Source organism: Oncorhynchus masou, chromosome 29 (assembly GCF_036934945.1).
Source record: "Oncorhynchus masou masou isolate Uvic2021 chromosome 29, UVic_Omas_1.1, whole genome shotgun sequence".
In the NCBI taxonomy this organism is placed as follows: domain Eukaryota; kingdom Metazoa; phylum Chordata; class Actinopteri; order Salmoniformes; family Salmonidae; genus Oncorhynchus; species Oncorhynchus masou.
This window is the reverse complement of record NC_088240.1, coordinates 40,664,129-40,688,789: the sequence shown is the minus strand read 5'-3', so window position 1 is coordinate 40,688,789 and position 24,661 is coordinate 40,664,129. Positions and strand designations below refer to the sequence as shown.

General features: G+C 44.3%; 1 protein-coding gene and 1 long non-coding RNA gene across 5 annotated transcripts in view; one reads left to right on the top strand and one right to left on the bottom strand.

Moving 5' to 3' along the window:
- The window catches only part of LOC135519655 (formin-like protein 2), an 85,577-nt gene that overhangs the window by 26,132 nt on the left and 34,784 nt on the right, over positions 1–24,661 (top strand). For all 4 annotated transcript variants that reach the window (XM_064944898.1, XM_064944896.1, XM_064944897.1 and 1 more), the window contains exons 2-4: positions 6,189–6,272; positions 18,937–19,017; positions 23,341–23,417. In XM_064944898.1, coding sequence (XP_064800970.1) covers positions 6,189–6,272; positions 18,937–19,017; positions 23,341–23,417 — 242 coding nt within the window. The remainder of the gene's footprint in view (positions 1–6,188; positions 6,273–18,936; positions 19,018–23,340; positions 23,418–24,661) is intronic.
- The window catches only part of LOC135519659 (uncharacterized), a 93,080-nt gene that overhangs the window by 40,055 nt on the left and 28,364 nt on the right, over positions 1–24,661 (bottom strand). The window lies entirely within an intron of this gene.

The window sequence follows — 24,661 nt, the reverse complement described above, 5'->3', positions numbered from 1 at the left end:
TAGTATGAAATAAGTCTTCACAGACCCTTGTGTTTTCACGAGGCCGTATGTGACCTTGGTTTGATCTTTCTTCCCCAGAGAAGACACATTCAAATGCGGCTTGCTACTACTGAACGGACCATGTATTGCCTAGATGTTAGCGAAAACGTTAGACCCTTTTAGAAGCTGAAGAGGAAGACCAGCCCCGTGTACAGAAAATACCTCAGGTAATCAAACCGGGAAGGCCAAGAAATGACACGCATGTTTCGTTCTCCCGAATTAGCTATCTCTGCCTTTCAGTTTGTTCAAGACTATTTTTTAACTTGTGTAACGCAGCTTTTTTGTACACTGGGATTGTGTTGACAACGGGAGGCTACTTCAAAACACCGGGAGCCAATTTAAAGAGTAGTGCAATGACATCCCCGTTGGGCGTATTTTATTTTGACTATAAAGTTCACGTCAAAGTTTATTGCCCAATATTTTGTCAGCAAATGTCTAGGCGTACATAACACTACTGCCTATGTGTATCCCACTGCTCATAAAACAACCATTAGTGTTGTTTCTATCTCAATACCTAGGCTATTTAGGCATGCAATGCAGTCTGTTCTCCACAAGCCACTTCAGTTGGCCCACAAATTGAGCATGTTACTGAACTGAGGATGGTCATCCATTTTGTAGGTGAGAGAGGGGGTCAAGTGGAGTTGTGAGGCTGTTCCTTTCCTCTCACCAGTCAACGACACCCCATCCATACACGCACACTTTCTCCCTTAGCCTCCGATGAGGGAAAGCCGAACCGGGCGCCATAAGAGCATGTCACAGCTCATTAGGGGGGGGGGTATAAAGGTGCTAGAAGTGGCCTCTGCTTGAGTTGGAGCATCACCAAGGACAGGAAGCTAGCCCACAGGGCCGAGCGTGCAGCACTGAGTCAGTCAGCCAGCAGTCTGCACTACTGCTCATTTAACTGCACCTACGTCAGTGACACTGCCACAAATCCATCTGTCTCGGGGCCAAGGGCTACTGCCGGGCTCCAAACATAACAAGGCAGCAGGAAGGAGGAATTAACTTTCATTATTTGTTTCGCCTCCCTAATTCGAACATGCCATCTGATTGATGTATAGGGGTTGCGTTTCAGTGGCTCTGTGTATTTAATACGCTGGCCACTGCTTGCGGGTTTATGTCACTTTATTGTGACGGGCTGCTCAGGTCTAGTGTTCCCTTTTAATATATCTTAGGGAAAGAAAGGGGGGTAGCTCCTAGCTAGCAATGTTAGCAGTCGGGTTCCCGGCCAGACAGTCGATGGAGCTCAGTTGCCTCCAATTCCCTCCAGTCAGCAGGCTGCTCGTCTCAGTGCTCCTACTGAATACTAATGTAATGTTCTGTTCGTACAGTGGTGGGAGACATTGAGGGCATGGCAAGCTTAGTAGCCAGACGAGTGCTATTAAGATCACGAGTGCTTGCGTTGTAGCCTCACAAGGCCTTTTCCCCCCAGCAGCCATCAACCACGAGAAACAAATACTACTGTACTGTAGAACTCTGTAGTCTCCCTCGATCATGTGTAGTACTGACTATATAGTTTTGTACTGTACTGTCGAATACGGTACTACGCACTGTATTGATACGCTATTCCCTTCCCCCAATATCCCAATTACTGCCACCCATGAGGGAGAAACCTACATGCCAAGTATAGACCGTATATTGCGTTCCCTACAGGTTATAGAAAAGAGCAGAAGCCCTGAACCGAGCTGTTCAGACCCCAGTCCTTACAGATTATGGACAATTTGCTCTTTTAGTATTTGACCAGCAGATTTCCTCAAGGAGAGCGCCCAAACAAGGTAACACAAGCTAATAAAAAAAAGGAGATAATGAAACAAAAGATAATAAAACAAAAACGCTATAGTAAATACTACAGTATACTACAGTAATGTCTGCCGAAACACTAGAGTAAATACTACAGTATACTACAGTAATGTCTGCCGAAACACTAGAGTAAATACTACAGTATACTACAGTAATGTCTGCCGAAACACTAGAGTAAATACTACAGTATACTACAGTAATGTCTGCCGAAACACAAGAGTAAATACTACAGTATACTACAGTAATGTCTGCCGAAACACTAGAGTAAATACTACAGTGTACTACAGTAATGTATGCAGAAACACTATAGTAAATACTACAGTATACTACAGTAATGTCTGCAGAAACACTATAGTAAATACTACAGTAATGTCTGCCGAAACACTAGAGTAAATACTACAGTATACTACAGTAATGTCTGCCGAAACACTAGAGTAAATACTACAGTATACTACAGTAATGTCTGCAGAAACACTATAGTAAATACTACAGTATACTACAGTCATGTCTGCAGAAACACTATAGCAAATACTACAGTATACTACAGTCATGTCTGCAGAAACACTACAGCGAATACTGCAGTATACTACAGTAATGTCTGCAGAAACACTATAGTAAATACTACAGTATAATACAGTAATGTCCGCAGAAACACTACAGTAATGTCTGCAGAAACACTATAGTAAATACTACAGTATACTACAGTCATGTCTGCAGAAACACTACAGCGAATACTGCAGTATACGACAGTAATGTCTGCAGAAACACCATAGTAAATACTACAGTATAATTCAGTAATGTCCACAGAAACACTACAGTAATGTCTGCAGAAACACTACAGTAAATACTACAGTATACTACAGTAATGTCTGCAGAAACACTACAGTAAATACTACAGTATACTACAGTAATGTCTGCAGAAACACAATAGTAAATACTACAGTATACTACAGTCATGTCTGGAGAAACACTACAGTGAATACTGCAGTATACTACAGTAATGTCTGGAGAAACACTACAGTAAATACTACAGTATACTCAGTAATGTCTGCAGAAACACTACAGTAAATACTACAGTATACTACAGTAATGTCTGCAGAAACACTATAGTAAATACTACAGTATACTACAGTAATGTCTGCAGAAACACTACAGCGAATACTGCAGTATACTACAGTCATGTCTGCAGAAACACTATAGTAAATACTACAGTATACTACAGTCATGTCTGCAGAAACACTACAGCGAATACTGCAGTATACTACAGTAATGTCTGCAGAAACACTATAGTAAATACTACAGTATAATACAGTAATGTCCGCAGAAACACTACAGTAATGTCTGCAGAAACACTATAGTAAATACTACAGTATACTACAGTCATGTCTGCAGAAACACTACAGCGAATACTGCAGTATACGACAGTAATGTCTGCAGAAACACCATAGTAAATACTACAGTATAATTCAGTAATGTCCGCAGAAACACTACAGTAATGTCTGCAGAAACACTATAGTAAATACTACAGTATACTACAGTAATGTCTGCAGAAACACTACAGTAAATACTACAGTATACTACAGTAATGTCTGCAGAAACACTACAGTAAATACTACAGTAATGTCTGCAGAAACACAATAGTAAATACTACAGTATACTACAGTAATGTCTGCAGAAACACTACAGTGAATACTGCAGTATACTACAGTAATGTCTGGAGAAACACTACAGTAAACACTACAGTATACTACAGTAATGTCTGCAGAAACACTACAGTAAATACTACAGTATACTACAGTAATGTCTGCAGAAACACTATAGTAAATACTACAGTATACTACAGTAATGTCTGCAGAAACACTACAGCGAATACTGCAGTATACTACAGTCATGTCTGCAGAAACACTATAGTAAATACTACAGTATACTACAGTCATGTCTGCAGAAACACTACAGCGAATACTGCAGTATACTACGTTCATATCCCCAAAAACACTACAGTAAATACTACAGTATTATTCAGTGTAGTGTTTTTTCACACAATTGACAGTCATTGGAATTATGTGCCTGTCCCAAATAGCACAATATTCCCTATAAAGTACACAATTTTTTTGACCAGACGATATCTTCCCCGGTTACTGGTTCCGTACAGTAAAGTTAAGCCTGTATGGTAGATTGATCTCGTGTTATGCATGGTCATTTTGATCCGGTTATATGCATTTTGGGAAGGATGTTGAACACTGGCCCATCCCTCTTATATCTTCTTTTGTTGAATAAGAGAATTGCAGGTGTTTTTTGTTGTTTTACCAGGTAACACTTGGCATGTCATCACCTTCCTTCCCAACCCTGATGCCTGCTGTGTCGCTCAGGCCCTTCCACACACATATGGCTTAGACTGAGACACGGGGTTTTACTCTCCGTCTCCCGACTGTATCCTGGTTTCACTCGGTCATGGAAAACTTACACAGTCCCAGGATATTCTCCATCCGTCTTCCAGTCGCTCTCCTCGCCATGCGACTTTGGAAAATTCTGCGGCGGAAAAACATAGGGCCCAGTCCCAGGGCTGAACACACATTGATAGATGATCCTGCCAATTAAAACGGAGAAAAAAGAACCCAAAACTGTACACTGTAAAATTGCCAATTTTTGTCTTCCTTAAGCAGTGGAAAACATTTGCCCTGAACCACTGGTAGCCTGTGTTTATAACCAAGACATGTCCAATAGTCATAGTGGGCTATTCCACAGTAACAGAATGATGCAGATGCTCAAAACGTTTAAATGTATGTCAAACAGAACATAAACCAATGATTGCAAAGTAAACAAACCGTGCGACTCTATGCAATAGTGTTGTACGGTTTGTTTAACATTGCAATCCTTGGTTATTGTTTGACATATATTCGAAGGTGGAAGGCGTTAGCAATCGTTCTGTTACTGTGGAATTGCCCGTTAATTATTGGGTTGTGTTTCACAACACAGACTGACGATCACTACCAAATCTAGCTTGTTTGTTTAAAGTGTAGTTTTCATATCAAAAGAATAATAGGTCGTAGCCTAACTCATTCATATAAAATGTGTTGTTTCTGAGTGTTTAGAAATGTTATGGTCACGTGTGTTTTGTGTACGTCAGTGAGTGTACGTGCGCTGCCCAGTGAATTTTGGTGGGTGGTGCGATTTTAGCACCAGCTAATTGTTTCAGTCTTTTCGAATGCACTTGTGGGTAGGGTATAGTCGGGTCCGGGGGTGGGGGGGGGGGGACGTTACATGAAGCAGATGTTATTTGAAAGTAGGGCGAGCGAACGGAAAAAGAAAGGGGTTGTGCAATGGATGATGGAGGTCTTGTTTTTACACATGTAGCAGTTTAACCAACACACACACAGATACACACACACACACTCTACGCATGTAACCAACACACACACACACAGACACACACACACACACACACACACACACACACACACACACACACACACACACACACACACACACACACACACACACACACACACACACACACACACACACACACACACACACACACACACACACACACACACACACACACACACACACACACACACACACACACACTCTACACATGCAACCAACACATGGGTGTTTTAATAGTAAGCCTCTAATACAACACATTAGGGGGAAAGCTGCAAGTCACTTTCAAATCCTCCTAACAAAGTATCTTTCTGTTTGAGATCCCAATTACCAAACAAAACGAAGCAGAAAGTTGTCTTAGTGGCTAAACAATTCGGTTGGATGTTTACAGTTTGTTTTATTGAGTGGTTTAGCTACAGTAATGTTAGCTAAATCTAAGATGACATACTGCATGTGAGACAACCACAGCCGATTGCAGAGGACTCATTTCAACCCCAGAAAGCAGTTAGAATTTTGTCAATGAGGACGTAGCACTGCGTAGACTAATCTAACCCCTCCCGCACTGCCCCCCACCCCTATCTTACTCTGTCAGTATGTGATCCCGCCGGTTGCATGTTTGTGTGCATAAAATGCAATCCCACAGAATGATTACGCACGCGCACAGCACCAAACACTCATCGTGCTGTGCCTTGGGGATGCATGGGGGATTAAGTGGTGCTTCATGCTGCTTGTAATATGAGAGAGAGAGAGAGAGAGCCCCAGAGTCCCAGAGTCAGACTCCTTATTAGGGGGAGACACTCTGTCCTCGCCCCGTCACCCCTTAACCATAGGGCTCTGGTCAAAAGTAGTGCACTATACAGGGAATAGGGTGCCACTTGGGACGCAGGTCTGACCGTGGCATCTGCCATTTTGGGTGGACGTTTCGTACATTTTATAATTGCGATGTTTCTCTGTTTCTCTTTCAGAACTCTATGAACCTTCCTCCAGACAAAGCGCGACTATTGCGGCAGTACGACAACGAGAAGAAGTGGGAACTTATCTGTGATCAGGTGGGATGTTGTTTACTCACCTTCATTAACCTGTTGACAATATCCTAGTTTATAATCTACTGTGTCAGTCAGGGACGGACTTGGACCAGAAATCAAAATTTCGAACACAACGGCCCATTTTTTCCCCCCGAGGGAGGCCCCCACATCGGCCCATTTTTCCCCCCTAGGGAGGCCCCCACACCGGCCCATTTTTTCCCCCCGAGGGAGGCCCCCACACCGGCCCATTTTTTCCCCCCGAGGGAGGCCCCCACACCGGCCCATTTTTTCCCCCCGAGGGAGGCCCCCACAACGGACCATTTTTTTCTCCTAGATCCCCATTATTAGCTCAATAACTTGTTATGGCTGCAATCCCGATATCGGGATAAGTGTCATCAACAACCGCTGAATAGCATAGCGCTACATTCAATAAATATTACTACAAATATTTATATTCATGAAATCACAAGTGCAATATAGGAAAACACAGCTTAGCCCTTTGTTAATCCACCTGTTGTGTCAGATTTTGAAATGACGCTTTACAGCGAAAGCAATCCAAGCGTTTGTGTAAGTTTATCGATCGCACGACAAAACATTAAGTACACTTAGCATCAGGAAGCTTGGTCATGAAAATCAGAAAAGCAATCAAATTAATCATTTACCTTTGATGATCTTCAGATGTTTTCACGCATTATGTTATGTTCAGAAATCCACAGGAAAGAGCGGTCACGACAACGCAGACAAAAATTCCAAATAGTTTCCATAATGTCCACAGAAACATGTCAAACGTTTTTTATAATCAATCCTCAGGTTGTTTTTAAAATATATAATTGATAATATATCAACCGCAAATGTCTTTCACAGGAGGAGAGGGAAAAGCAATACCTATCCAAATTCTGTTGCGTGAGCAAAACCCATGTTACCACTTCATGCGATGTTATCGTTCTGGCTCATTTTTCAAAATAAAAGCCTGAAACTATGTCTGAAGACTGTTGACACCTTGAGGAAGTGATAGGAAAGGGAATCTGGTTCATATCCCTTTAAATCCAGCAAAGGGAGGCTATGGAACATGGAGTTTTCAAAATAGAAGCCACTTCCTGTTTTGATTTTCCTCAGGGTTTCGCCTGCAATATCAGTTCTGTTATACTCACAGACAATATTTTGACAGTTTTGAAACTTTAGAGTGTTTTCTATCCAATACTAATAATAATATGCATATATTAGCAACTGAGACTGAGGAGCTGGCCGTTTACAATGGGCACCTTTTCATCCAAGCTACTCAATACTGCCCCTGCAGCCATAAAATTATGCTTCTAATTTTGTGCAACAACCCTCAATTTGACGGGCACACTTGGCTAAAGATGGACCAGCCCATCTGGCATTTGCCCGAACTGCCGTATGGCTGGTCCATTTCTGACTCAAGTCGCTAGTCTAAACAACTGAGAGGGCACTTTGTGTGTGTGTGTGGCCCTCGGTCCCCCAAGCCCCTCCCTAGTTGGTCAAGTTGGTGAGGTGGCCCTGCTGGGGTGCAGATGATTCAGTAGAAAGCAGTACATTCACTCTCTCCACTGAGTGGGGAGAAGGATGACAGGGGTTTCACGGTGTGTTCAGCAGACCGAGGAGGGCTCCGGTCAAAAGTAGTGCACTATATAGGGAATAGCGTGCCATTTGGGATGGAACCCGTGTGTTTTCTGCTTCCCCGAGCAGAGTGAAAAGACGAGAGGGAGAGAGGGACCACCAAGCACTCGCTCAGGCTAAGGATACCATTGATACGCAGCCTCCCAGAACACAATAGACAGAGTGGGGAAGTGGGCAGAATATGCAGTTTGCTGCCTGGTCGTTTTGACGCGTTGACACGTTTTTGAATTGTGACCGGAGTTCAAAATCCTGTCAGCGTCACACGTCAAGTGATGCGAAGTTGTCTGGCATTTCTCAATGGCTCCATAGTCCCTGTTTAGTGTACTATGTTTGTCCATGTACCATAGGGTTCTGGTCAAAACGAGTGTACTACAGGGGAGAGTGGGGTAAGTTGAGTCCTTTTGTTTTTACACGCACTAACACTCCGTCAAGGAAAACAGAGTATTCTTTCTAACGAAGATTTTTATCATATATTTCAGGATGCTGTGTATCCTTACAAATAATCAGAATTCATGTTAACATTACAGTTTTGAAAACATAACTTGCAGAAAAACAGTGGTCTCCCGGGGTATGGCGTAAGTTGAGCCGCGGGACGGTAAGTTTCTGTTCTGAATGAAATATTACCACTACCTTTTTAGACCATGTCTATCTTTATTTCACAAACACAATTGAAATCGCTTTTTGTTTTGTTGTATTTTAAGCATTTTTTTTGTAGCGCTTTTAACAGGCCCTGTTGTTACCTCATATCCCAGTGATAATACCTTGTATTACGCCTGTGAAGAAAACACTTCAATTTGCTCCACTTGCCATCGGCTCAACCATTGGCTTATTTTACCCCATGGTTATTGGTTCAACTTACCCCACGGCAAACATTTTTGACTAAATTAGCCCACACAGCTACAAGAATGCACTTTCATGTTAGGTTTAGGGCCTCATATTGAAGCGTATACTGATGTATAATACAATCTTAAAGTGATCTACTTTGGTTTAGATACAAGCATCATGAAACCTCTTAACACAATAAATGAACGTGACGTGGTGGAAATACAGTGTTTGTTTTTTAAACCTAACTTGCTTACCACTTATATCCATGTGGTTTCTTCCTTCACAGACTCAATGACATTGTTTGTTTTTTTGGTCAAATTGTTTATTTTATGTATGGTTTCATAGAAACAAGGGTGGCTTAATATACCCCTTTGGCTCAACTTAACCCACTCTCCCCTATAGGGAACAGGTTTTTATTCGGGACACAGATTCAGAATGTCTCTCCTCCTTGTGAAGAGTGATCAGTTAGCTGTTTAAAGATCCTCTGATGGAATTCTGTCCAGGGGAAAGTTTGGAAGTGACAAGCGAGGCAGGATCCAACAGTTTGTTCGCTGTTTGCGGAAACAAAGTTGGGTCGTAATTGCTAAAAATAGACTTCTGCATGTTCATGTTTGCCATCAGAATAACTAACCCGTGTTAAAGCCGAGTTGTGCGAATAAAATGTTTTCCATGTCATATTACAACAACAGCTCATTTCGTAATGTAACCATGGCAACTGCGATATTCGGAGGGGTAGCCAGAGAAACAAGGCCGACAGGTACATCAGCTTTGAACAGTATTTCTCTTGAAAAAAAAAAAACATTCAGGGGGGTTGAAATATTAAACATTTTTTAGGCCAATTAAGATCGATAAAATATTAAAGATGCTCTTCTCACAACGAAAACAAGGAAAGCAGATTATTCTAAAGTATGCCTGCATGAAGAACATGATGCATTGACCAATGTCCAATTATCCTCATCAGAGACCTCATCATGTAATGCCAAATGAGCCTTTCTTTGACCCACAGTAGACCTCTCTCAGCTACATCATGGCTTCATCCCAAATGGCACCCTATTCCCGATAATGCACTACTTAAGTGCACTATACAGGGATTAGGGTGCCATTTGGGACATAGTGCCTGGCTCCTCCGATTGTCAATGCCACGTGGGTGGAATGTTGAGACTGGTATGTTGAGCAATGGTTTTGAGTGTTATTAATGGTGCTTCCAGCCTCAGCCTTTAGATAGGGAAAGCCATTGAAGTGCTGTGTCTCTGGAACTATCTCTGCCTCTCAAGTCGTTCATCCAGCAACAGAGAAGAGAGAGGCTTGCTTACTTTGGGCTCCCGAGTGGCGCAGCGGTGTAGGGCACTGCATCTCAGTGCTAGAGTATCACCACCGGCCGTGATTGGTAGTCCCATAGGGCGGCACACAGTTGTCCTGAGTTTGGCCGGGGTAGGCCGCCATTGTAGATAAGAATTTGTTCTTAACTGACTTGCCTCGTCAAATAAAGGTGAAATAAAACATCAACTTCACCATTAATAGTGGAATTGTAATGATTTAATAGATAAGCAGCCTGCCTGCACAGTATAGTGTATGTTCTCTCTCCCTTTGAACTCGGTAGAGAGACTCCTCTCCGCCCCTCCGCATTGCAGCAGGATTTGAACTCTGGGCTTCACATGGCAGCTCAGTTCAAATTACCAGGAAGTCACTCCTCCTCTTTATCTAGTGGCTATTCAGCACACACAGGATATTACAAACACCGTTGGCACTGCACCCGGTTAACCCCCGTTTCCCAGCAGTATCTCTCTCCTCTGTCCCACTCGGGCCCCATGCTGCAGGTGCAGAGGAGGGATTCTACTACTATTACAACAGCTCAGATGGAATCCAGATCACGACCCTCCTCCCACAGATGGCTTTTATGGCTGTCATAGACCACGCGGGAACTCTTTTATATGTCCCCCTATAAATCTCATATACTTTCCGTACGCCATGGCCTGCCACATATATATTCTCCTGTCATTTTACCAGCAACATATGCAGCTTGTCTGTCACCAACAACGGGGGGGCATCCCAAATCGTACACTATTCCCTTTACAGTGCACTACTTTTGACCAGAGCCCTATACAGTGAGAGAAAAAAGTATTTGAATCCCTGCTGATTTTGTATGTTTGCCCACTGACAAAGAAATGATCAGTCTATAATTTTAATGGTAGGTTTATTTGAACAGTGAGAGACAGAATAACAGCAAAAAAATCCAGAAATACGCATGTCCAAAATGTTATAAATTGATTTGCATTTTAATGAGGGAAATAAGTATTTGACCCCTCTGCAAAACATGACTTAGTACTTGGTGGCAAAACCCTTGTTGGCAATCACAGAGGTCAGACGGTTCTTGTAGTTGGCCACCAGGTTTGCACACATCTCAGGAGGGATTTTTTCCCACTCCTCTTTGCAGATCTTCTCCAAATCATTATGGTTTCGAGGCTGACGTTTGGCAACTCGAGCCTTCAGCTCCCTCCACAGACTTTCTATGTGATTAAGGTCTGGAGACTGGCTAGGCCACTCCAGGACCTTAATGTGCTTCTCCTTGAGCCACTCCTTTGTTGCCTTGGCTGTCTGTTTTGGGTCATTGTCATGCTGGAATACCCATCCACGACCAATTTTCAATGCCCTGGCTGAGGGAAGGAGGTTCTCACCCAAGATAAGACGGTACATGGCCCCGTCCATCGTCCTTTTGATGCGGTGAAGTTGTCCTGTCCCCTTAGCAGAAAAACACCCCCAAAGCATAATGTTTCCACCTCCATGTTTGACGGTGGGGATGGTGTTCTTGGGGTCATGGGCAGCATTATTCCCCCTCCAAACATCTGAATCATTCAGATGTTCATTGGCAAACTTCAGACGGGCATGTATATGTGCTTTCATGAGCAGGGGGACCTTGCGGGCGATGCAGGATTTCAGTCCTTCACGGCATAGTGTGTTACCTGTTGTTTTCTTGGTGACTATGGTCCCAGCTGCCTTGAGATCATTGACAAGATCCTCCCATGTAGTTCTGGGCTGATTCCTCACCATTCTCATGATCATTGCAACTCCACGAGGTGAGATCTTGCATGGAGCCCCAGGCCTAGGGATGCTGACAGTTCTTTTGTGTTTCTTCCATTTGCGAATAATCGCACCAACTGTTGTCACCTTCTCACCAAGCTGCTTGGCGATGGTCTTGTAGCCCATTCCAGCCTTGTGTAGGTCTACAATCTTGTCCCTGACATCCTTGGAGAGCTCTTTGGTCTTGCCCATGGTGGAGAGTTTGGAATCTGATTGATTGATTGATTTATAACATTTTTGACATGCGTTTTTCTGGATTTTTTTGTTGTTACTCTGTCTCTCACTGTTCAAATAAACCTACCATTACAATTATAGACTGATAATTTCTTTGTCAGTGGGCAAACGTACAAAATCAGCAGGGGATCAAATACTTTCCCCCCTCACTGTAGGTGCCATTTGGGAAGCACGCCATGCTGTTTTTATTGGATCAACAAGTCAAGCTTCGTTTCCTGCATGGAGCTGTCCTCTTTCCTGTTATTGTGACTGAGAGGCAACAGTCCTCACTCACGTGGTGATGCATGTAATGGTGAGGCCATCGGCATCATCACACAGCCAGCAATGCGATGATCAAACACCCAGAAAATAAACACAACGCTCAGGCTGCCTCCCAAATGGCATCCTATTACCTATGTAGTGCACTTGATAGGGAATAGGATGCCATTTGGAACAAGGCTACTGATTTACACAATCTGCATGTCTGACCCGGGTTGACATGACCTAGCAACATGTAGTGAGCTCTGAGCGATGTTATTGGCCGCTGTACCAGTTCTGGTGTGATTTGTGAATCTTATTCCCGTTCGGAGTGATCCAAAGCCTCCGTTAATCCCTCTTGCTTGAATTTGGAGGACTGTGGGGGAAATTATGGCCTAAAACCTGCCTACTGCCAGCCCTAGACAGTCGGTCATTGCAAACAAGGCAGCCAGCCTGCGTACTGCGCTCTTTGCAGTCTCAGATGCACTCTGAACAGCCTTCTAAGGCACCACCGCATAGACACAAAGCTATGAGAGTCTGGTGATTCTGATCTGGGATCTGGGGCTGTGTAGGCTAGTTAATCACCTTTCTGTACTGGCCACTTTGACCTACAAGCCCTGGTCAAAAGTTGTACACTATGAAGAGAATAGGTGGCCATTTGGGATGGAACCCTGTCTGTCACCTACAGACAAGCCGACTACTAATCATTCGATATCAGGACAGTGTGGTGTGGTCTGCCTGGGTTTGTTTAATGTCAGTTCATTAAACCTGAGGAGACTGTCTCTCTCTGACACAACAGTCTACCTCTGGCAAGATGGTAGCCAACCTGGTCTCAAACATATTACATCTTACTAAAATCCGTGCCACTCCATTTAGTATGATATATGTTACTTTACATTAGGTTACATTACATTGGCCTACCAATGTACTAGAGGTCATACAATATAATACGTATAGTATCCTATGTTTTGACCACACCAGTATGATTTGATCCATTTAGTATGATATATTACGTTCAACTGCTTTAGTATGTTATATTACATCCAACTACTTTAGTATGATATATTACATTCAACCACTTTAGTATGATATATTACATTCAACTACTTTAGTATGATATATTACATTCAACTACTTTAGTATGATATATTACATTCAACTACTTTAGTATGATATATTACATTCAACTACTTTAGTATCAAATCAAATCAAATGTATTTATATAGCCCTTCTTACATCAGCTGATATTTCAAAGTGCTGTACAGAAACCCAGCCTAAAACCCCAAACAGCAAGCAATGCAGGTGTAGAAGCACGGTGGCTAGGAAAAACTCCCTAGAAAGGCCAAAACCTAGGAAGAAACCTAGAGAGGATCCAGGCTATGAGGGGTGGCCAGTCCTCTTCTGGCTGTGCCGGGTGGAGATTATAACAGAACATGGCCAAGATGTTCAAATGTTCATAAATGATTAGCATGGTCAAATAATAATAATCACAGTAGTTGTCGAGGGTGCAGCAAGTCAGCACCTCAGGAGTAAATGTAAATGTCACGGATAAGACAGGAGAAGTACTCCAGATATAACAGACTTACCCTAGCCCCGCTGAGGCTGAGACAGGAGGGGTCAGGAGACACTGTGGCCCCATCAGATGATACCCTCGGACAGGGCCAAACAGGCAGGATATAACCCCACCCACTTTGCCAAAGCACAGCCCCCACACCACTGGAGGGATATCTTCAACCACCAACCTACCATCCTGAGACAAGGCCGAGTATAGCCCACAAAGATCTCCGCCACGGCACAACCCAAGGGGGGGCGCCAATTCCGGACAGGAATATCACGTCAGTGACTCAACCCACTCAAGTGACGCACCCCTCCTAGGGACGGCATGGAAGAGCACAAGTAAGCTAGTGACTCAGCCCCTGTAATAGGGTTAGAGGCAGAGAATCCCAGTGGAGAGAGGGGAACCGGCCAGGCAGAGACAGCAAGGGCGGTTCGTTGCTCCAGAGCCTTTCCGTTCACCTTCACACTCATGGGCCAAAATACACTACAATCACATGAGTTCCTCAGTTAGGTGTTTTACTGCTTTTTGTCCTCTGACGTCCTTGGGTAGGCAGAGGGAGTCTGGAAGGGCATCAAGGAATCTTTGGATTGTCTGAGAATTTATAGCACGACTTTTGATGCTCCTTGGTTGGGGTCTGAGCAGATTATTTGTTGCGATTGCAAACGTAATAAAATGGTGGTCCGATAGTCCAGGATTATGAGGAAAAACATTAAGATCCGCAACATTTATTCCATGGGACAAAACTAGGTCCAGAGCATGACTGTGACAGTTTGTAGGTCCAGAGACATGTTGGACAAAACCCACTGAGTCGATGATGGCTCCGAAAGCCTTTTGGAGTGAGTCTGTGGACTTTTCCATGTGAATATTAAAATCACCAAAAATTAGAATATTATCTGCTATTATCTGCTGCAAGGTCCGATGGGAATTCAGGGAAATCAGTGAGGAACGCTGTATATGGCCCAGGAGGCCTTTAAACAGTAGCTATAAAAAGTGATTGAGTAGTTTTCATAGATTTCATGACTTGAAGCTCAAAAGACAAAAACGTCATTTTTGTTTTTGTTAATTGAAATTTAATATCATTAATGTTAGCAACACCTCCACCTTTGCGGGATGCACGCGGGATATGGTCACTAGTATAACCAGGGGGTGAGGCCTCATTTAACACAGTAAATTAATCAGGATTAAGCCAGATTTCAGTCAGGCCAATCACATCAAGATTATGATCAGTGATTAGTTAATTGACTATAACTGCCTTTGAAGTGAGGGATCTAACATTAAGTAGCCCTATTTTGAGATGTGAGGTATCACGATCTCTTTCAATAATGGCAGGAATGGAGGAGGTTTTTATCCTAGTGATATTGCTAAGGCGAACACCGCCATGTTTAGTTTTGCCCAACCTAGGTCGAAGCACAGACACGGTCTCAATGGGGATAGCTGAGCTGACTACACTGACTGTGCTAGTGGCAGACTCCACTAAGCCGACAAGCTGGCTAACAGCCTGCTGCCTGGCCTGCACCCTATTTCATTGTGGAGCTAGAGGAGTTAGAGCCCTGTCTATGTTGGTATATAAGGTGAGAGCACCCTTCCAGCTAGGATGGAGTCCGTCACTCCTCAGCAGGCCAGGCTTGGTCCTGTTTGTGGGTGAGTCCCAGAAAGAGGGCCAATTATCTACAAATTCTATCTTTTGGGAGGGTCTGAAAACAGTTTAACCAGCGATTGAGTTGTGAGACTGCTGTAGAGCTCATCACTCCCCCTAACTGGGAGGGGGCCAGAGACAATTACTCGATGCCGACACATCTTTCTAGCTGATTTACAGGCTGAAGCTATGTTGTGCTTGGTGACCTCTGACTTTTTCATCCTAACATCGTTGGTGCCAACGTGGATAACAATATCTCTATACTCTCTACAATTGCCAGTTTTAGCTTTAGCCAGCACCATTTTCAGATTAGCCTTAACCTCGGTAGCCCTGCCTCCTGGTAAACAGTGTATGATCGCTGGATGATTCGTTTTAAGTCTAATACTGCGGGTAATGGAGTCTCCAATGACTAGGGTTTTCAATTTGTCAGAGCTAATGGTGGGAAGCTTCGGTGTCTCAGACCCAGTAATGGGAGGAGTAGAGACAAGAGAAGGCTCAGCCTCAGACTCCGACTCGCTGCTTAATGGGGAAAACCTGTTGAAAGTTTCTGTCGGCTGAATGAGCGACACCGGTTGAGCATTCCTACAGCATTTCCCTCCAGAAGCCATGAGAAAGTTGTCCGGCTGCGGGGACCGTGCGAGGGGATTTATTTTAATGTTACTATCTGTACTTACTGGTGTCACAGACGCTGTTTATTCTTTCCTACACTGAAATTTCCCTTGCCTAACAATTGCGTCTGAAGCTGGGCTTGCAGCACAGCTATCCTCGCCGTAAGGCGATCGTTCTCCTGTATATTATACAGCGACTGCAATTAGAAGGCATCATGTTAATATTACTACTTAGCTTCAGCTGTTGGAGGTCCTGACAAACCATGTCCAGATAAAGCATCCGGAGTGAAAACGTTGAATGAAAAAAAAAGTTGTGAGGGAAAAACTAAAAATATAAACGGTAATTAAAAAGTCAAAACCGTAAAGTTGTCAGGTAGCAAAGTAAGGTTGGCAACAAAACGATATATTACGTTGCTTTCGTATAATATACTATGTGCCAAAGTTGTCCGTGATGAGATTCAAACATGCAACCTTCGCTTTGCTAGACGTTTGCGCTTTTACGCCCACACATCCACCTCAACCAACGAGCCTAATTTGACGAGTCTGTGATAGTGGAGCCGCTGTGAGTGATGACCTTGTGGCCTTTTATTAGAGTGCCGATATACGCTCGGGAAACTGTTGAGTGTGAAAAAGCGTTTTAGGTATTAACCCAAACCGGTGCGTCTGGCACCGACTACCATACCCCGTTTAAAGGCGCTTACATTTTCTGTCTTGCCCATTCACCCTCTGAATGGCACACATACACAATCCATGTCTCAAGGCTTAAAATCATTTTTAACCTGTCTCTAGAGGTCGACCGATTAATTAGGGCCGATTTCAAGTTTTCATAACAATCGGAAATCGGTATTTTGACACCGATTTGGACTATTTTTATTATTTTCATTTTTTTTACATATTTTTTAAATCTTTATTTAACTAGGCAAGTCAGTTAAGAACACCTTGATATTTTAAATGACAGCCTGGGAACGGTGGGTTAACTGCCTTGTTCAGGGGCAGAACGACAGATTTGTATCTTGTCAGCTCGGGGATTCAACCTTACAGTTAACTAGTCCAACGCTCTAACCACCTGCCTCTCATTGCACTCCATGAGAAGACTGCCTGTTACGCGAATGCAGTAAGCCAAGGTAAGTTGCTAGCTAGCATAAAACTTATCTTATAAAAAACAATCAATCAATCAATCATAATCACTAGTTAACTACACATGGTTGATGATAGTACTAGTTTATCTAGCGTGTCCTGCGTTGCATATAATCGATGCAGTGCGTATTCGCGAAAAAGGACTGTTCTTGCTCCAATGTGTATCTAACCATAAACATCCATGCCTTTCTTAGAATCAATACACAGAAGTATATATTTTTAAACCTGAATATTTAGCTAAATGAAACACAGGTTAGCAGGCAATATTAACCTGGTGAAATTGTGTCACTTGAGTCAGGCTATATGTAACAGTTTGGGCCGCCTAATTTGCCAGAATGTTACGTAATTATGACATAACATTGAAGGTTGTGCAAAGTAACAGGAATATTTAGACTTATGGGATGCCACCCGTTAGATAAAATACAGAACGGTTCCGTATTTCACTGAAAGAATAAACGTCTTGTTTTCGAGATGATAGTTTCCAGATTCGACCATATGAATGACCTAAGGCTCATATTGCTGTGTGTTATTATGTTATAACTAAGTCTATGATTTGATAGAGCAGTCTGACTGAGCGATGGTAGACAGCAGCAGGCTCGTAAGCATTCATTCAAACAGCACTTTCGCACGTTTTGCCAGCAGCTCTTCGCAATGCTTCAAGCATTGCGCTGTTTATGACTTCAAGCCCATCAACTCCCGAGATTAGGCTGGTGTAACCGATGTGAAATGGCTAGCTAGGTAGCGGGGTGCGCGCTAATAGCGTTTCAAACATCACTCGCTCTGAGACTTGGAGTAGTTGTTCCCCTTGCTCTGCAAGGGCCGCAGCATTTGTGGAGCGATGGGTAACGATGCTTCAAGGGTGGCTGTTGTCGATGTGTTCCTGGTTCGAGCCCAGGTAGGGGCGAGGAGAGGGACGGAAGCTATACTGTTACACTGGCAATACTAAAGTGCCTATAAGAACATCCAATAGTCAAAGGTCTATGAAATACAAATGGTATAGAGAGAAATAGTCCTATAATTCCTATAATAACTACAACCTAAAACTTTTTACCTGGGAATATTGAAGACTCATGTTAAAAGGAACCACTAGCTTTCATATGTTCTCATGTTCTGAGCAAGGAACCTAAACGTTAGCTTTCTTACATGGCACATATTACACTTTTACTTTCTTCAACAACACTTTGTTCTTGTATCATTTAAACCAAATTGAACATGTTTCAGTATTTATTTGAGGCTAAATTGATTTTATTGGTGTATTATATTAAGTTAAAATAAGTGTTCATTCACTATTGTTGTAATTGTCATTATTTCAAATAAATAAAAACAATCGGCCGATTAATCGGTATCGGCTTTTTTTGGTGCTCCAATAATCTGTATCGGTATCGGCGTTGAAAAATCATAATCGGTCGACCTCTAGTCTCCTCCCTTCATCTACACGGATTGAAGTGAATTTAACAAGTGACATCAATATGGGGACCATAGCTTTCACCTGGATGCACCTGGTCTATGTCGTGGAAAGAGCACGTTTTTAATGTTTTGCCTACTGAGTGGAAATCAACAACAGTGATTTGGTTTAGCCCGAGTAGTTTGGCACAATCGCCAGTAAACCAAATGACAGCTAATGTTGTCCCCTTTAACCCTCCACAGTTAGCTGAGTAACTGCAGAATGAGGGTGAAAGTAATGTGTTTTTGTGTTCTCTCTGTCTCCTCTCTCTCTTCTCTCTCTCCCTCTCACAGGAACGATTCCAAGTGAAGAACCCCCCCCATACATACATCCAGAAGCTGAGGGGCTTTCTGGACCCGGCCGCCACCAGGAAGGTAAGGGAGAGTGTGGATTCTTCCCGACCAACTGTTCCACTGCCTCAGCTTCCTCCTTCCCCTTTCAGCTCAACACCACCCGTGTTACATTCATTTGTGGCAAAACGTAGCAAAACATGTTGCAATGTAAAACAACTTTAAACGTTTCTTATTGGATAAGTTCACGTAGTCCCTTCCCATTTAGCCCCTTCTGCTTCCGTTTCATTCCTAGTGAATGTTACCCAGGGTATCCCCACCATACAGCTGTGTTGCCCTGAGAGGTAGTGGGCCCTGGGCGTGAACATGGCCTTGCGGAGCCATAGCTTACAGGAGCGTTATGATATCGTGCCGGTGGTAGTGTTAGGGGAGCGAAGCAGCCAGTACCGGCTGAGGCTGACTCTCTGGCCACAGGAGTTGGAGAGGCGAGAAGGTTTTCCAGAGTAAAGTGTCAGCCAGCGTTCAGGCCTCGCCAATAGGAAGAGATTTGGCTTGCGGAGGGAGATAGTGCCACTGTCCAGATGGGGTGCGTTCCAAATGTCGCCCGATTCCCTATGTAGTGCACTACTTTTGACCAAGGCCCATAGGGTATACAAGCAATTCTATAGGGAGTATGTTGCCATTGGGACGAGGCCACAAAGTTGTCTCTGTAATAAAAACAAATTAGCGCCGAGCGACTCTGCCAGAGGGACATCAAATTGCTCCAGATAATTAAATTACACTGACCGACTGGATTGAAGGTTTCGGAGCGTGAATATGCTACGGGAGAGTGAAGAGGGCAAGAAAGCACTTCTAGATCAGCCAATGGATGTGACTTCTGCTACGGAGATAGAATATCTGCCTATGCTGCCCCCCCCCCCATCTTAGCTGACTAGTGACGATCTAGGTTGGATTGTTTCGAGTGTTAGTTTTCATAGTGTTGAAGTGTGTTCCTCGTCTCTCCCCGATCGAAAAAGCAAAGAGAATTCTGAGTTCTGAAAGAGAGTTCTGCATCTTGTATCGCGACACGCCTCGTATTTTGGAACTCCTGCAGCCCTAGCTGCATTATCGATGAACCCTTCTATGCTCGGGGCCTGCGTCTCCCTCAGAGCATCGCCCTGCTCTTTAGGGTTGTATCCAAAAAATAGCACACTATTCCCTTTCCAGTGCACTACTTTCGACCAGAGCCCTATTGACCCTGGTCAAAAGTAGTGGACGGCGAAAGGGAATAGGGGTGCCATATGGGACGTATCCGTAGTCGGCTCTCTGGTGATACAGAACGTGACTGAAGGACTAACGTTCCTCTCTGGAGACGGAGATGAAGGGGAAGGAGGATAGGAGGAGAATGAAGAGCAACACTGGAGAGGAGAAGCGAGGAATAGAGAGAGGAAGGATGATGGTGGATGGTAGATAACAAGTGCTCATGTTGTGGTCAGATGCAAGACTATGAGGAGGAGTGCATTGTGGGATGGGGCAGGGTTAGGCTTCCTCCCTAATGGCACCCTAGTCCCTGTAGTGCACTACTTTTGACTGGAGCTGAGCCAAACGTTGTGCACTATATAGGGAAATAGTGTGCTATTTGGGATGTTGGCATGGTGAACGGGAGGTTGGCTCCCAGATGACGGAAATGACTGGTCCAGGTAAACACTTAGCACTGCCATAGCTGAAGGAAGGATTTATTACACACTATCTGCATCCAAAATGGCACCCTATTCCCTATATAGTGGTCTACTTTTGTCCAGGGTCCATAGGGAGTCCCATAGGGCTCTGGTCAACAGTAGTGCACTATGTAGGGGATAGGGTGCCATTTGGGACACATTCACTGACTCCAAGGCCTGCATACGTTTAGGCAGCGAGCCCTCGCTGTCTTTGTTTGTCTAACCCCGCTGACCAAAGTATGATCTTCCTCTATCTTTATTGAAACCGTTTGTCACGGGCTGGAATCAAGCCTTCAGCGAGAGGCAACAGTGCTTATTAAAACACGTCTCTGTTTTTTCGACGACGAGCGGTTGGGCTCCTGTGTTTATTTTCACGTCCAAACGTCTGGGCTGTTTATAACATGCCCTGGGAACTATGAGTTGTCAGAGTCTGCTCCCTCCACAGTTGGGCTGATACCATGCTCCAACAACAGTCCCGCGTGTCCCTCGCAGGAGGTCAGCAGCCGGCACCAGAGGGAGAGGGGGAAAGAGAGAGAGAGAGAGTTGGAAAATGGAGAGAGACGGGGAAGGATAGTGTGTGAGAGAGCGCAGGGGAAAAAGAGAGAGTAGGGGAGAGAGAGAGATGCAGAAAAAGAGAGTTATGGTTTTACATTCCTGTTCAACCCCCTTTTCTTTAGACTCGGAACAATTGCCACTTTGTGCCTCTGTGGAGAGCCGGAGCTGGAGGTCATTGCCGCCTCTTTACATATGCAGGCCCCCGTGCATTCCTCTCAGCCAATAGGCAGCCAAAAAGGAAGAGGTTCATTCCAAAAAACTCCCTAAGAATGTATCGTTTCCAGGATGACCTCCCCGGAGCGTGCACCGTCCTCCACTCATCACAGCTCCCCACTCGACCTCTTTTCCCCTCTCTCTTTGCTATCTCTCCCTTCCGCCTGTTTTCTCTGTTCTCGCTCTTCTCTTCCTCTTCTCTCTTTCCCTGCTTTTTTTCTCTCTCTCTCGTCTCGTTCCCCCTGCTCTCTCTCTCTTGTCTCGTTCCCCCTGCCCTCTCTCTCTCTCTCGTCTCGTTCTCCCTGCTCTCTCTCTCGTCTCGTTCCCCCTGCTCTCTCTCTCTCGTCTCGTTCCCCCTGCTCTCTCTCTTGTCTCGTTCCCCCTGCTCTCTCTCTCTCTCGTCTCGTTCTCCCTGCTCTCTCTCTCGTCTCGTTCCCCCTGCTCTCTCTCTTGTCTCGTTCCCCCTGCTCTCTCTCTCGTCTCGTTCTCCCTGCTCTCTCTCTCGTCTCGTTCCCCCTGCTCTCTCTCTCTCGTCTCGTTCTCCCTGCTCTCTCTCTTGTCTCGTTCCCCCTGCTCTCTCTCTCTCGTCTCGTTCCCCCTGCTCTCTCTGGATCTGAGCGGCAGCTGGTAGTACTTAGTGAGGAGTGATGTGTGTGTGTGTGTGTGTGTACGTGACCGCTGTGTGTGTGGGTCAGGGAGTCTGCGCAGTACACCTCACACTAGCGCCGCTTTCCATATAAACACACAAGGGGGCTCCTCCCTAATAAAAACACTGTTTCTCATCTCACATGTGCCAAACACACACCCCAGCTCCGTACTACAGGCCAAGGACCAGAGAAACCCTGCCAATGGGAACATCCCTGTACTCATCTCTCTTCTCTCTCTCTGTGTTTATAACACCGGGCACTGCTCTGTTTGTCTGGCACCCTATTCCTTACCTAGTGCACCACTTTTTGACCAGAGCCCTGTGCAGTATATAGGGAATAGGGTGCTATTTGGGATGCCGCCAGCCATAGACACATCATGGAAAGGGAAGGCTCCAGCTCAGCCAAAAATGGGTTGATATGGAGACTGGGAGCCTCCTCCTCTGTCTCTGTCATTGGTGATGCAATGATTCACTGTCTGCCATCAGGGAGGCTCTTCCACTGAACGAGTAGTGATCACCGGTTCTTCTGGGAGTTGATTATGAATGCTAATGGCAAACCCTGTCGCTCACGCTATTGCTTTTTGGATTCCTCCGCGCCACTTTTGAGTAACAGGCTGCGAGGCTTTTGTTTGGAGTCGCGGGTCTTTTCTTTCTGAAAATGAAAGCAACGAGAGAGAGAGAGAGAGAGAGAGAGAGAGAGAGAGAGGTGAGAGGGAGAAAGAGAGAGAGAGGGAACAACCTCCCCAAGAACACTTGTCTCACGTTGCATATTCACATGCAGGGCAGGTCATACACTTCAGTCCACCCAGCGTTTGTTCCTGGACATGTAACCACGGGAACAGCACAACGGGACTAGAATGGATATATGCTGTGTGTGTGTTTGTGTAAAGGCCCTGACAGCTCAAACACAAGCCAGATCCAATTTAATGAGTCGATTATGGCCTCATCCCAAATAGCACATTATTCTCTATATACTGTAGTGCACCACATTCGACCAAAAGTACACTGTATAGGGAATAGAGTGCCATTTGGGATGCTGACGATTATATTGCTCCGGATGAAGGAACTGCTTCTACGCAAAACAGACATTGGAATGACTACGGTGAAGTCAGACATTCTATAAGCAGGACTGTCCATTATGTTGACTTTCATGTTTCCTGGCTCTCTGTTGATGATGATATGGTTGGTGCAATGCCCCACAAATCACTCAACGTTTCTACCCGACATATTCTATCGGTCTACTGAATACGGAACGGAGTGATGAAATGTTCAAAATGTCTCTTTCTTTAACCCCAGAAATTCAGACGGAGGGTGCAGGAGTCCACCCAGGTCCTGAGAGAACTGGAAATTTCATTAAGGACCAATCACATAGGGTGAGTAATAATTAAGATTAAGTATGTGAATGTGAAGGTCAAGTGCCTGCGTCACAAATTGGTACCCGATGGGCCCTGGTCAAAAATAGAGCACTAGGAAGGGAGTGGGGTGCCATTTGGGTCTCATCCCAGGTCAACTGTGGTCGCAGGTGGTAATGAGGCCAGGGTGCATGCTGGGAGCTGGAGGCAGGAAGAGGCAGGATAAGGGATGATAAGGGTCAGCAGGAAGCAGCGGGGGTTGATGGGACTGGATCAATGTCACTGGCGACACGGCGCCACTTTGTGACCCTGTGAGGACAGGAAGGAACATCATGTGTTCCAAATGGCACCCTATTCCCTACACAGTGCACTACTTTTGACCCGAGCCCCCAGCCACAGACAGGAGACCAGCCAGCCAGCCAAGTCCTACCTAGACAATTCAACCCCAGGCAGACTCTGTTACATTACAACAGTCACACAATCTCAGCATCCCATCAACACAAGATGCCCCCCCTCCCTCTCTCTCTTTCAATTCAATTCAAGGGCTTTATTGTCATGGGAAACATGTGTTAACATTGTCAAAGCAAGCGAGGTTGATAATATATAAAGTGAATATATAAAGTGAAATAAACAATCAAAATTAACAGTAAACATTACACATACAGAAGTTTCGAAACAATAAAGACATTACAAATGTCATATTATATACAGTGCCTTGCGAAAGTATTCGGCCCCCTTGAACTTTGCGACCTTTTGCCACATTTCAGGCTTCAAACATAAAGATATAAAACTGTATTTTTTTATGAAGAATCAACATCAAGTGGGACACAATCATGAAGTGGAACGACATTTATTGGATATTTTAAACTTTTTTAACAAATCCAAAAACTGAAAAAAATGGGCGTGCAAAATTATTCAGCCCCGTTAAGTTAATACTTTGTAGCGCCACCTTTTGCTGCAATTACAGCTCGAGCTCAGTGAGGTTGGATGGAGAGCATTTGTGAACAGCAGTTTTCAGTTCTTTCCACAGATTCTCGATTGGATTCAGGTCTGGACTTTGACTTGGCCATTCTAACACCTGGATATGTTTATTTTTGAACCATTCCATTGTAGATTTTGCTTTATGTTTTGGATCATTGTCTTGTTGGAAGACAAATCTCCGTCCCAGTCTCAGGTCTTTTGCAGACTCCATCAGGTTTTCTTCCAGAATGGTCCTGTATTTGGCTCCATCCATCTTCCCATCAATTTTAACCATCTTCCCTGTC